The 13,550-nt window shown below is 40.6% G+C and overlaps 1 protein-coding gene across 2 annotated transcripts in view; it reads right to left on the reverse strand.

The window, feature by feature from the left end:
- Positions 1-8,696, reverse strand: part of ANAPC4 (anaphase promoting complex subunit 4) — a 42,390-nt gene extending 33,694 nt beyond the window's left edge. For both annotated transcript variants that reach the window (XM_059923243.1, XM_059923242.1), the window contains exons 1-9: positions 8,594-8,696; positions 8,335-8,473; positions 5,468-5,573; positions 3,640-3,772; positions 2,028-2,102; positions 1,884-1,910; positions 1,747-1,791; positions 1,012-1,096; positions 271-375 (exon numbers count right to left, since the gene is read on the reverse strand). In XM_059923243.1, the coding sequence (XP_059779226.1) occupies positions 271-375; positions 1,012-1,096; positions 1,747-1,791; positions 1,884-1,910; positions 2,028-2,102; positions 3,640-3,772; positions 5,468-5,573; positions 8,335-8,463 (705 nt within the window). In that variant the 5' untranslated portion in view covers positions 8,464-8,473; positions 8,594-8,696. The remainder of the gene's footprint in view (positions 1-270; positions 376-1,011; positions 1,097-1,746; positions 1,792-1,883; positions 1,911-2,027; positions 2,103-3,639; positions 3,773-5,467; positions 5,574-8,334; positions 8,474-8,593) is intronic.
- Between the last annotated feature and the right edge of the window lie 4,854 nt (positions 8,697-13,550).

Raw genomic sequence — 13,550 nt, forward strand, 5'->3', positions numbered from 1 at the left:
TCCAAAGAAAACACTTGGTACAAAGATGGAACTGGTATAGCAACGAGTTAATATGGTCACTAATAGACCATATTAATTATGCTGTGTCATTGGAATAGTAAGGTATTCACCAGTAAGACTCTATATATAAGTCTTAGAAGCTCCAAGTCGATTTTTTTGCTTTGTTTTGTTTTAATGACCATTAGAATCCAGTGAAATGGATAATAAAAAACTATAAAACCTTTAAAAATATATATTTACCCTCTGCTGCTATTAGGTTCCAGTACTCACCTGAAAGTATGAAACTTCTGGGGCACCAGTGGTGGAAACTTCTGTGACCACTGACAATGATTTCAAATCACTTGATAGACATAATGCAAGACAAGTACCAACAATCTGTAAAACAGTCAAATCTCCATTATATTTAGTGTTATTGCTAGACTGCATCTGCTTACAATATAGGAGGCAAATATTCAGAGCTCTAAAAAGCAGAAACACATGCTTGGCTCCTGCCACACACGTGGCACATGAAGGCATGTGTCCTCTTAGTTGCAAGGACACAAACACACACCCCCAACAAGGGGCCCAAACTAAGTGTTGGAGAACTAACGTTCCCACAGAGCCTATAACATTTTCTACCCTTTTAGGGAACTGTAAGAATAAGAAGAAAAAGATACAGAGAAGACCGAGACAGAGCATAAGACTGCTTCTGATGACGTTTATCAAATTCCAATCACAAAGTGTAGCTCTTAAACACCACAAGGCTAGAAAAACATTAAATCATAATCCAGTGTATCATACCAATCTTTCTGTTAAGAAAAACAATTTTGACTAATTCCACTAAGAGCCCCTGATCTTCACAGACATCATATCACTATTCTTAGTAGGAAAATTATCCTTTTAACATTTAAGAACAAATAATTCCAATAAATGAAATTAAGAAGAAAAGTAATGTTTTATTCTTTTTCCATAAATCAGTCAGCTGCTATATTCTAAGAGAAACAAAAAGGAAGATTTTAAAGAAAAACTTACCCCAGTGACTCGAGCAATTTTGAACATTCCATAAGCATAAAGCTCAATAAATGCAGAGCTTCCTCCAAGGACAAGAATATTAAGCCTAATTAAAAATAATGCAACAAGCTGAGGACAACAGAGAGGAGCGAGTTCTTAAACCAAGACGTGCTCCTGCCCTCACATAATCTGCATGTTCAAGCTTCCTTGTGGGGGAGCTGAATCCCCCAACAAATTCACCAAGACTCAATCACATTGGGCTTACTCCTTTCTTTCAAAGGAACAACATAAATTTCATCCAGCCTAAAAAACATCAGTTTACAGTAAAATAAGAATATATTATTTTAATGATGATTATATTTGTATACTCTCAATAACAAAATCAACTCTTTTCCAGTTAATATAAAGCGCCAACAGTTTTATCATGACTCTGATGCTAAATGCATTAAGTGAGCTTAAAGAACTTGAACATTTAAATTTAAATTTTAGAAACTCTAGCACTTCCACCCTCCTTTACTTTTTAAAATAAAAGTACATCTTAATATTAAACTTGACACAACCAAGTATCATAGAATACAAACGAGTAAATAATAGATATTGTCTGTTTATTGTTCAGAGGTATTTGTCAGCAATGAAATAACATGACAAATAAGGAAACTGTCCTTGGAACTTTAGTCTAAAAACTGCCTCAAATATCAAATATCAAATTTAAGAAAATAAGACTTGTTAAATATTTAAGATATCTGCAAGATTTACCTGACGTCTCCCAAAAGCTTAATAATTTCATCAGAATTTTCTTCACTAAAATATAAAAATAAATTGGGTTATCTTTAACTATATCTTTCAAATAATAAAAGATTATCTTACTTGAAAAGAAAAAAGGCATATCTTACCTAAATATTTTTGAGGTATTGCTATAACTAGAAAAAAAACAGAAATGCATTTTTTAAAACACATGAGAAAATTGTCATAGTGTTAAAAGGAAAGGAAAGAAATCTGCAAGATTAATTCCAATGAAATTAAACTCTGACACTTACTTTTTTGGCAGTGTAGGAAGTTTAGGTAAGAGAAGATTTGATTCATCCTCAGAATTATAAAAGGATGTTAGAACACTAAAAAGGTGAAAACAAAACAAAAACAAGCATTATAAAAACAAAGATTCTACGTTTCTTTCCATTAAAAAATACTAATTTTTTTAAATGCCCAATTTTATACATAATTTTACACATTACCAAGTAAACAGATGCCACACACAGTTTACCACTGTAAAATAGTCACTATAACAATCACAAACAAGAAATAGAAAAGTTGGAATTTCTTCATTTACTTATAACTTTATTTCTGGGAAAAAAAATCAGCCTACCCACTTTACATTTAGAGGAACAAATATTTATAAACAATTTTCTCAGCATATGAAATGTATTCAAATGTATTCAGTATCAGCACCAGATACAGACTGACTTAACTCTCCTCTAAGAACCAACACTGAACATACGAGTTCCAAGAGTAACTGTAAAGAACACTGCAATTATTATATAATGTAATGATGGCTTCTATGGCTTACATACATGTGAAGATGTAAAAACCCAGCAGGTACATAAGATGACACCACGTATTTTGAAACAGTCTTATTTATCCCCCCGCCCCTTTTTTTCAATCCTACCTCCGAATATGGCTGGAAATAAATGAGTAAGAAGGTGAAAAAGCAGTGTCCTGAGAGACCCTGGAATCTCCACGTAATATTTCTGAACTCTTAATGGAAAGTGTGTTAGGAATACACTTAGCAGGTTACTGGACTGGGATAGAAGTTACATGGTATATTCTGTTCTTCTAATCTTCTATGAATTCACATGACCATTTACAACCTTTGATTATTTGATGATGGATTAATCACTGTTTTATCTACAGTGAATTTCAAACCCCAGGCTAGACCTTGTTATCTAATGCTTTACAGTCCCTTCCTTAGGAAATATGTCAATTAATAACCAGGATTTACAAATTCATTTGATATTAACTTAAAACTTAATTAGAATGGAAAGAAAATTATCATATTTCCTCAAAAAAGAAACTTTTATTTTCAGTATTCACTAAGCCCATTGATCCTTTAAGCCATCTTTACTGCAAACCTGGCATAGTACTTGACTTCACAGACTAAGGCAAAATTATTTTCACAAAATAAGGAAACTATAGGGACCATGAACACAGAAAGAACCCATTCAGCATCAAAACAGAATGCTCAATTCAGCACTTTTTGTACTCTAAGAATATTTACTGAGACACAAAAACACAAAGCTCCAGGTGAAATATATGGTGAAAAGGAAAACAGAGCCTCAATTTGCTAATCAATAATTTTAATTAATATTCCTTGAATGTATAAGTCATCGATATAAACTGTTAAAAATAACTGAAAAGAAAAATCTTGGCCACTGAGGCATTACTGCTCCAATAAGAAAAGAGATTTTTTTCAAGAGAAAAAAAACCCAACAGAGCATTAAAAAAATTGCATTTTGATAAGCTTAAAACAAAAAGTTAAATGCCATGTACACATACTCAACACCCAGATACTCCTAAGTTTCCACTTTTAAAAAATGAGAATTTCAAAAACATCCTACTGTGATTACTGGGGTTTTTCTTTTTTTATTACTCAACCTGCTCTCGACGGTCACTTCCATCCAATGCATACAAGAAACTGGAGCCTCCACAGAAAATGAGTGCAAACTTTCAGGTTTTTCTACATCACACAAAACGATTTTCTTGGTGTCAGCAAGAGCAAAGGCCAAAACTAAAGAAGAAATAATCAGAATAAGTTAGTATAATATTTGAGAAAAATGGGTATTTCATTGCTTCCCCAATTTTACTATTTTAAATACATCATAATCATAGAAATGATTTAAGGCCAAATCCTTGCTTTAAATAACTAAAAAAATAAAAGATGTTTTTGCATATAGTTATGCTGTTACACCTACGCTTATTTTCAAATGCTCAAACTTTCATGAGCCATCTACTACTTTCTCGGGCACTGTTCTTAACATCTTACATATCAGAGCCTCTAGACTGGAACCTTGATGCCAAGCAGAAAATACAGAACAGGCATCAACAAATAAACAATAATATCGTTATCACCAAGACATATTGGTCCCCACCTAAAAGCTGAAAAGTGATTTCATCTGCTTGGTTCTTGGAAGGTTTTTTATTCCTCTTTTTCATTTCTAACCCTTAATGAACAGGGCCATCAAATACTGATGGGTCTTCTTCTTTTCACTGTGGCTGAATTACCTAGTATAGTTTCTCTACATAAGTCATTAACATCTTCCTAACATATCAAATTGAAGAATTTCTAAATAGAGGGCTGTGAGTTTCACTGTATACCAATACATGCAGCTTTGCTAGATGTGAGGCAATCCAAGTCTCCTCTTCTTCAAAACGATTTAAAGCAACCTTGAAATAATCATTACCAAAAAAAACCCTATTTTACTGTCGAAAATCACAAGACATTTTTTAATGATAAAAATATCATCTACTTAAATACATTTTCACACACACTGACCTTCCTGATTTTTGAGATCGTGGCATTTTTGGATGAATAGTGCAAGATCTCAAATTGTTACTTACAAAAGTTCTCTAATTTTACACATATTTTGTTTTTACGTAAAAGATGAAACAAGAACGGAGCAAGATGAGTACAGACAAAAATAGTTGTTATCTGTAAAGTGATAGGCTTTCAGGGCATTTTTACATACTTATATTTATCTAGAAAAAAAGTAAGCAATGAGGAGTACATATCATTTTACAGAAACAATTCTTTTTTTTTTTTTAAGCACCAATGATACACATGAACTTTAAGCTGTATGATTTGTAGCATTTTCCTGTGCTGACTGGACATGTACAACAGCTCAAACAATGACTGTCCTTGTAACAACACATGGAAGAGGAGAGTTCAGTCCTCAGAGCTGCAATGCAGCAAGCTACAACACACAGGGCACCAAGAGGAGTCAGATCACACAGAATTTGAAGGAAGCGGGTCAGAACTGACAGTCCTTCAGGTGAGGCAAGCAAATGTGCAGAGAGAATATTTATGAGCCACACATTTAATGCTAAAACACATTCTGGGGAGAAAAGGGCCATGATGGCACTGAACTGACTAGTGAGTGACAAATGAAGCTTAGGGCAAACAATGCAGGACAACACAATAGCGGAAGAACAAAACCAAAGTACTTTGTATATTCCCATCAAATTTCTTTTCAGCCTTATCCTTGCCAAGAAGTCAGATTTCATTTTAGAGATATCTTTGCCAAGAAACAAGATGGTAGAAGTAATCTGAGTTCTATGAAAACACTTTAAAGCATTTGAAAAAACAAAGTTCCCAAATTTAGAATTCTAGTATATAATAAGAATAAATTCTTTCTGGAAATAAGTTCTCTTTACAGAATACTCCTTCTGAAAAACAAAAATGTATTTTTTACAATACTATCATTACGTTTGCCATCTGGTCTCCAAGCAAGACAGGTCACTTCCTTTCCTGTATTTTCATTTGGTGGAAAACTCCAAACTCGATGAAAACTTGCAAGTCGATGAAGTAATACCTGAGACAAAACAGGTACAATAGCAAATAATAAAAAATCCATTTCCAAAACTAAAATATACCTAGATCCCCACTATAAAATTTTTTAAAAATCATATCAAGTATAATATTTAGCTATCAGAAGAAATTTGAAGACAAAAGTGTCTGAATGAACTTAAGGTATTTTCAAAGAAATGGGTGAAACAAGGTCTAATTTAATCCTGTACCCTATACATTTCCTAACTTTCATGTCAATAAGAGACTTATCTTTTAGAAAGGAATAAGGCTGTCCAAGAAGATAACGAAAAAAGCAATAAAGGACACAAACAGAACTAGAAAGGCAGCTGTATAAGATCAAGTAACACTAAACTTGGAATCAGACAATTTCAGCTGTGTCACTTACTGGCCAAGGATCTCAGACAAGTCACTTAGTCATTCTAAATTTCCATTTCCACCGGGTATATTCCCACCTTAGAGGATCAAGATTATGCCCTGGAGCTCCTTGTGCTTTAAAAGTAAAACTGTCCCTACTCTATCCTCTATACAACCGGGAGAAATGAAGAAAAGGCCTCGAACTGCATGTGCTCCTGAAGATTCCCCCCCCCACACACACCTTCTTAGTTCCCTGCACTCAACAGCTTTACCACTCCCTGCCTTATCTCATAGCATCCTTCCTTCACTCTTGGTTACAGGGAAGCCAGGACTCCAAGGAATCGCTCATCCCCGAGACCCAGTGCTCTTTTCTGAGCCCATCTCTGACTTTCCTTACTTCTGAAACCCTTCCTCTGTGCCCTCTGGAATTCATGGTCAGGTATCAAGATCCCCTGTATCTTCACTGTCTTCCCTGAAATGTACTTCTCACCTGAGGACACTGCTTCCCTACAGGATTCTCAGGTGGTGGCCATTTTGCACACCATGTCCCCTGTACTACTACTGGGCTAGGAGATAAAGTAGATTTCCTCCTTGATGCCATTTCTGGCTGGTTTTTCTTCTCTTCTCTAAAATCCTCTAACTTTGAATCATATGCAATCAGACCATACCGCCTGCTATCCCTCTTAACTGCAGTCACCTATAGACTCCTAGGCCATCCCCCCCACCCCTCCCATTCCTGGGAGATTTGGACTCCTGTCTGGCTCACTCATGCTTTCCAACACTACTCATCACCATTCTTGGTGATTTCAAGAGATACAATGTCCTGACTTTTTGGTGCTCAACTACCTCTTCTTCAATGATCACATCCTCTACCTCACCTCAGTCACTCCCAGGGTCATGCCTGTGACCTTGTCATTACCAACAACTACAAATGCTGCCATAATCTTCAGTTGCAAACCTCCCACTTTCCATCACCACCTGTATCTCTCCTGCTCATCCCAGATACCCAACTTCAATTCTTCAACCTCACCAAGACATACAAGCCATTGACTCTACCACTGACCAACTCCTTGTCCCTCACCCGACAGGTGACCTCACTTCCCTACTTAATCGGGTTATAATCCAAAGTTCATCATTACAATCATTCCTCTTACATATAACTTCAACCCCCTTGCATTTCTCTTGCTTTGTCACAGTTAGTCACAACAACTCTGGTTAAACCCAACCATGCCTGCACCCATACAACTGAACAGAAGAGACATACAACCATGCTCACTAGTTTCACTACAAAATCACTAACCTCATGTGGCTCTTAATACTGACGAACAATCCTACCAAGTTTCACCAGTCCACTTGTCAGCTTTTTCGTACCTCTCTTTTCTCCTCAAAATTCCAATATTTTCTTCTCCATCCTCACTCCTAAAAAGCGCCCCTTCTTCTTCACTGAGAAAACGGAAGCAACAAATGCCCGCAATTGATTGCATCTATCCATCTGATCACAGTGATGCTCCTATTCTCTCCCTTCTCTCCTACTGTTGTGGCTGTACTACCTGCACTCCTCTCAGGGCCAGGACAGCGTTCCAAAACACCCTGGCAGTGGAGGGAGACTAGAAGATTTCATACAGGGCCTTGAGAAAGCAGATATCAATACCCTGGCAACGAGGTCGTGACAGTCAACACAGTTTTGCACGCTGCTAAGTTTCCCTGACTGCTAAGTTCTCTTTACCACCTAGTTTCCAAGGTTGGCTGCACACCACACAACTCTCACCTGGCCAGATAACTATCAGGAAACCTGCCAAAAGGTCAAAGGAGTAAAGAAGCCAAGGTGAAGGTTTCCTTACAAAATGGCTGCCAAGTAACTAAAAACTCACAGCAGAAATTTACAACCCAGTTACACTGGATGAAGCGCAATACAATGTGAACTAGAAATGCTAACTGACAACACTCATGCACATTCCATCAGGAATCCAGTGATAGCTATCCAACCCATTCTGTAAAACTTGGACAACAGAATAAAGATTCTTAAACATCCTCCGTGGCAGCTATAGACACGCACATTCGCAACTCAAGTCTGACAATAACCCATCTTTCTTCTGCCTGAACGGCAAGTAAACTAACTGCAGAGTCTGTGGACCTACTACTATGTCTAGCTCATGAGTGACACATGAGCCTTTAAAAAGCCCACTTAACAAATAACTGAAAGCCTTGGGGATGCAGGACTGTATGACTGCGTTAAGCTGCATGAAAACTGTTGTTCTGGCCATAAAATGCGGGAGGTGGGCGTATAAATGACGTTTCCCATATATGGCCCCTTAGATTCACTTAAAGTTTTCAGCAGGGCTGGAGGAAGGGGCGGGGTACACAGGTGGCCCGGGCTCGGTGTCCTCGGGGCTGCACGCCGGCTCACTCACCTCGCCCGCCGTATTGGCCAGAGCAATGAGATCCCGCTTGGGTGACCAGACCAGGAAGATGATCTCCTGCGGTAGCTGCTTCTCTCCCACCACCCGGAAGGACGGGAAACAGGTCGGGAAACGCAACATTGGGGCGACCCTGCAAAAACACCCCTAATCGGAGGCCGGCAGGGGCCCCCCGGGGCCGCCCTGCCCGGGCCCGGCGCCGGCGCCGCCTCCGCCCCCGGCCCTTCGCACAGAGCCCGGATGGTGGCGGTACCTGCTAGATGCCCCACGGCAGCCAACGCGACCGGGACAGCCTCTGCCTCCCGTTCTCCCCCAGCGAGTTTGCAGCTGCCGCCGCGCGCGCGCGCGCTCCGGGCACTTCCGGTACCCGGACTTCCTCGCGAGAGCACGGAGGCGCGGTCTCGAACCGCCGGAACCTCTTCGATAGTTTCTGAACCAGTGGATCCGTGAACCAGTGGGTCTCAGCCCTGGGTGCTCAGTAGAGAGGGTTTTTTTTTTGTTGTTTGTTTTTAAACCCCCTGCCCAGGCAGCACCCCAGACCGATTAAAAGAGAATTAATACGGAATGGGACCAATATTTATTAAAACGCTCTAGGTGCTGCCACTTTGCAGCCAGGGTAGGAGAGTCCTACTCTAAAACCTCTGACATAGGCAAATATCTTGATTCTTTATTCCATGCCTACAACTTAGTAGTAGTAGTAACCCCCACCATAATAAATGAGGACTGTGGGCTCAGCCAGGATTTGTCCCGTAGCTATTGGAGCATCTACTATGTGAAGGAGCCTGAGCTACACAAATGCACGGGACAGAGGCTCTGCCCTGTAAGGTTCACAGGTCAGCCTGGCGGGTTATGTGAATCAGAACCCGTCTGATGCTTCTTGTTACACATTTAAATGTGTTAACTTGTTTAAAAGTTTCCACAAGTTATGAACCTGGTTAAGAGAATGTAACAGTATCATCCTGTGATTCTTGATCTTAAAGTCTGTGGTAGGAAGCCATCTACCTTTCACTTCTTTTACTTGTTCAAAGTAGAAAGGAGGCAGGATCTTCAGCTTGCAACAAGCCCCGTCTTCCTGCCCTCTGTCTGGATCTAGCCCCTAGGACGAAGGTGACAGAGGTAGACTAATTCATTCAGCAACAAATATTCGAGGCACTCTTTTGTGCCAGGCGATTTGTAACTCCTGATGTTTACCCTGCTTCCTGAGATGGGCTTTTTCCCTTGCTTTTTCTGCAAACAATTTAGCATGTCCCCCAAATTCACCCACAGGCAATATCCTAAGGTGAGAATGGACTTGCCTTTGTTATTCATGAAATGCGTTTTTGGGTATTATTTAATGTTCTGGGGTGGTGTGTGATTGTTAGCACAACTGATGCCACCTTGGGCACGTACAGTTCCTCCCGTCCTTCCACTGCCCTACCCAGGACTGTACTGTGCAGTAAATCACTTCTCTGTCAAGGGCATTGTAGTTAATAGATAATTGTTTAATAATCATTAGGACCAGGTGGTCTCTATGCTCTGTTAGTCCCCAAGCAATGATGAAGACCTTCCCTGACGTATTCCTGGCACCCACAAGACTAGTTACCCATTCATAAATCTTGACTTAATGAATGCACTTCCTGTTTCTCTAGGTGAACTATAAAATTGTCCCAGTGGTCCTTCGGCGATGCCGAGTGCAGCTGTGAATGCTTCCAGACCGTTGTCTGCTTGATCCCATCCTGTAAGTTACCGGATAAGCGGATCCATGGATTATATAATAGCTGCCTGCCTCATAGTCTGATCTCAAGATACCTTCTCCATCCTCCAACAGGTGGCAATAGATAATCTACATGGTGGGGGTCCAATATCTTTATCCGCTTAACAATCTTATGAAAACTGAATGCCCATTTTCCAGAAACTTATCCTGAATATGAACCCTTATACAACACATGGAAAGGACTGTTAATAGAACTATACACTCAGTGCTACAAGACAGGGGAGAGTAACTACCTGCATATTATGAAACCTTCACAGAAGAGTATGAATTACCCAGAAGGCATGTATAACAACACAGGAAACAGCATAGGTGTGAAGTTCCAGATGTGGCCATAGCACCTCATGCGTGTCAGTGGGAGTGGGTGGCAGGGATTGTTACTGGAAATGATCCAAAGTAGCCATAGGACAAGAGCTATTAACACACGGTGTTTCCAGCCTTTTCTTTTTTCTCACTGCCCCATAAAGGAGACTTTGGCTTTACCCACTCCATTTCTTTGCCTTCCCCATTCTCTAAGGAAAACACTGCTTTGTCAAATTGGTTTACTTGTGCTTATGTGGCACAGGATCAAAAGGAAAAGGGGGAAAGGCCCAGAGATCAGGCATTAGTGCTTTTTAAGAAGGCAAGGACAGGAGATACAAATGTGCAGAGTGGGAGGTGGGAAAGGGGTGAGGGAAATGAAGAGAAAATAGACTTTAATAATTCCCATGATGTATATATCTATATCTAATCTATCCTCTTCCTAGTGCTTGAAAAGAAAATGCAGTGGCTAGCTCTTTTGAAATAATTTTTTGGTAGCTGGGCTGTTTCTTTGATTACTTCACCCCCTGGGCTAGCTCACACCGATGGCACCTTTCCACATGTTATAACGGTGTGGGGTTGGATTCTGAAAGGCAGGAAGTTGAGAACAGAGGTTGTTGGCGGAGGGGCGTGTTGTTGACGGCATCACACTGGTTCATCGGTCATGCAAGACCTTAATTCTTGTGCCAAGGCTGATGATGGGTTAGAAAGGAAGGAAGACTAGTTGGGCAGAGGTGGGGGAGGAGAGAGGGGGGTTGCAGGAGGTGATTCCAGAGACATTTCTGAAGTAGGATAACAAGAACAGATTATTGATTAGATTGGGGGAATGAAAGCAAGGGAGTAGTCAAGACAGGTCGGGATATTTGGGTGCACAGACTCAGGGAGTAGAGAACTGGTTGTTGTTGGGTGGGGTGGGATATGAGGGAAGTATGAGGGGAAGGGAGGGAAAGTAGACCAGAGCAAAGGAGTTCAGTGAGGACTATGTTCGGGTGGAGGTGTGGTGTGAAAATCCGTCTGTGATGGACAAAAGGCAGCTGAAAAGGCAGGTGTGAAGGGGAAAGGTCAGGGCCTGAGCAGAGATGTGGGACTCACAGTGTACAGGGATGGAAGATGGAGTTGTGTGGGATGTGACTGATCCAGGCCAGGTGGAAAGGCTGTTATTTTGAGAGGCCTATTTTGAAGTCATAAAATAAGTGAAACATACAAAATAAGCAAATTAACTGGATTTGCTGGAAAAAAATAAATGTTAGTGATAGAATCTCTCTGCCCTGCCATGGTTGCAGTGGCACAAGTAATAACTAGAATGTGTCGGCTCATGTAAATTACAAGTCCAGTCATGGGGCCAACTTCAGGGCAGACTAGATCCAGCAACTTGGAGTCACCAGCGACCCAGCTGAAGGTGTGCACTACCATGAGGCTGGCTCCCCACGTGGTTGCTGGAAGACTGCCGACAGCACCTGGAGCTACAGGCTTCCTCATTCAGAAGGAAGAAAGAGCATCTCTTCACCAGTCACAAGACTAAAGTACTGAGCTGGCGTTGTAATTAGACCAGCCCCTATCGTGAGCCTTGCTGAAATCACTCGCAGGTAAAGGGGATGGAATTATGCCCAATAAAAAGTCCTCCCCAAAAGCTGGAGCGGATGTCAGTCAACCCTCCCCCAAATCCCACAGCAGGCACACAATGGAACGGGTGGGAATGATGGTGGCGAAGCGGCCCATCCATAGTGTTCAATATGACAATCGATCATTACTACTCAAAGGGTGGTTTTACGTTTGAAGTGCGTCTGGGAGATGTGGGTCTAGACTATCAGTTCGTGGTGCTTTGCTTTTCTCCCACGACCACTTCAGTTGCTGTTCGGAGACCAACTCATGTGACTCCCATCTGGAAAAAAAGTTCTAAGAGCTACAGAACCAGTATTCGTATGTATAGGAACTTACCTTAAGGAAATAAGATTTGAGTATAAGTACGTTCACCATAGAGTTGTTTACACTAGTGAAAAATGCAAACAACTTAGATGTCCAACCATGAGACTGATTAAATACAGTACATGCATACTGAAGAAGAACTGTTGTTACAGGTATGAATTGATGTTCACAACATGTTTATGAGAAGGAGAGGATTACAAACAGTATATTTTAATAATTCCATTTTTGTGGGGGAAATTTTAGAGTGTCTATGTAGCTTTTACACAAACTATCTTTGGAAGAACACACACATACGTGTGACAGTGGCTATGTCTGGGTGGTAGAATTAGTTACTTTTCATTTTATTTGACTCACCTGGCTCATGTATTAATTGTAAAGTTAGCAGGCAGCAACTTTTATTTCCTTTTGTCCTCTTTAAGCATGTGGAATGTTTAGGCTGTCTACCTCTAGTTTTCTCCCATTCCTCACCTCCACATTTTCAGATGAAGAAGCTGGCCCATCTAATCAGCCTTCGTTTCTTAGAGATCACCGGATGTCACACTGCTAGTCTGCAGGGGTACTAAGCAACACAGTAGTGTGAGAATCTTGTGGCTGTCCAGCTAATGGGATAAAACTCACCCCTCAGATCTCTGAGATCTGCTTGCTTACTTTTGGTGCTTTTTTCCCCCAGTCTTGCTGAGTTAACATTTATACTAAGTCACTTGAAATCAAATAGTAGAGTTCTTATCTTCACTTTTTTGCAGTGACCTTCTAGCTGACCCTCAAGTAATTTTACCCATGTCCTAATGTTCCAATTAAAACCGCATCAAGTAGGTCAAATTGGATTTTCCTTTGCATTTTTTTAAGCTTTTCTTCCTTGGGCAGCTCTAAGTGTATTAGCGTCTTACTGACAGGCGGCACAGTTGGGTTTGGGGGCGTAAGTGGCCATCTCCATTCACCCGGTCCATATTTAGGAGCAGCTTCTACTTGGAGGGTGGAGAATGGTGTTAGCCTGGGCGCCTGCTTCCCAGGCTTGTGGGAGGAGGAATGAGGCCATGCATACTGCAACTGGTTGTCTCTGATATCACCGTGTGCAAGACACAGCTCTGGGAGCCAGTGAACATTCACGATGATGTCCACAGACCCCTACCATCAACGAGTTTCTAATCTACATGGGGGAAACAAGCACAAAGAGTTGTTCTAATGCAGGGCATGATTTAAGTACCTGAAAAGAAGTAGAAATGAAAAGACACAC

This window comes from Balaenoptera ricei, chromosome 5, assembly GCF_028023285.1.
Source record: "Balaenoptera ricei isolate mBalRic1 chromosome 5, mBalRic1.hap2, whole genome shotgun sequence".
NCBI lineage: Eukaryota > Metazoa > Chordata > Mammalia > Artiodactyla > Balaenopteridae > Balaenoptera > Balaenoptera ricei.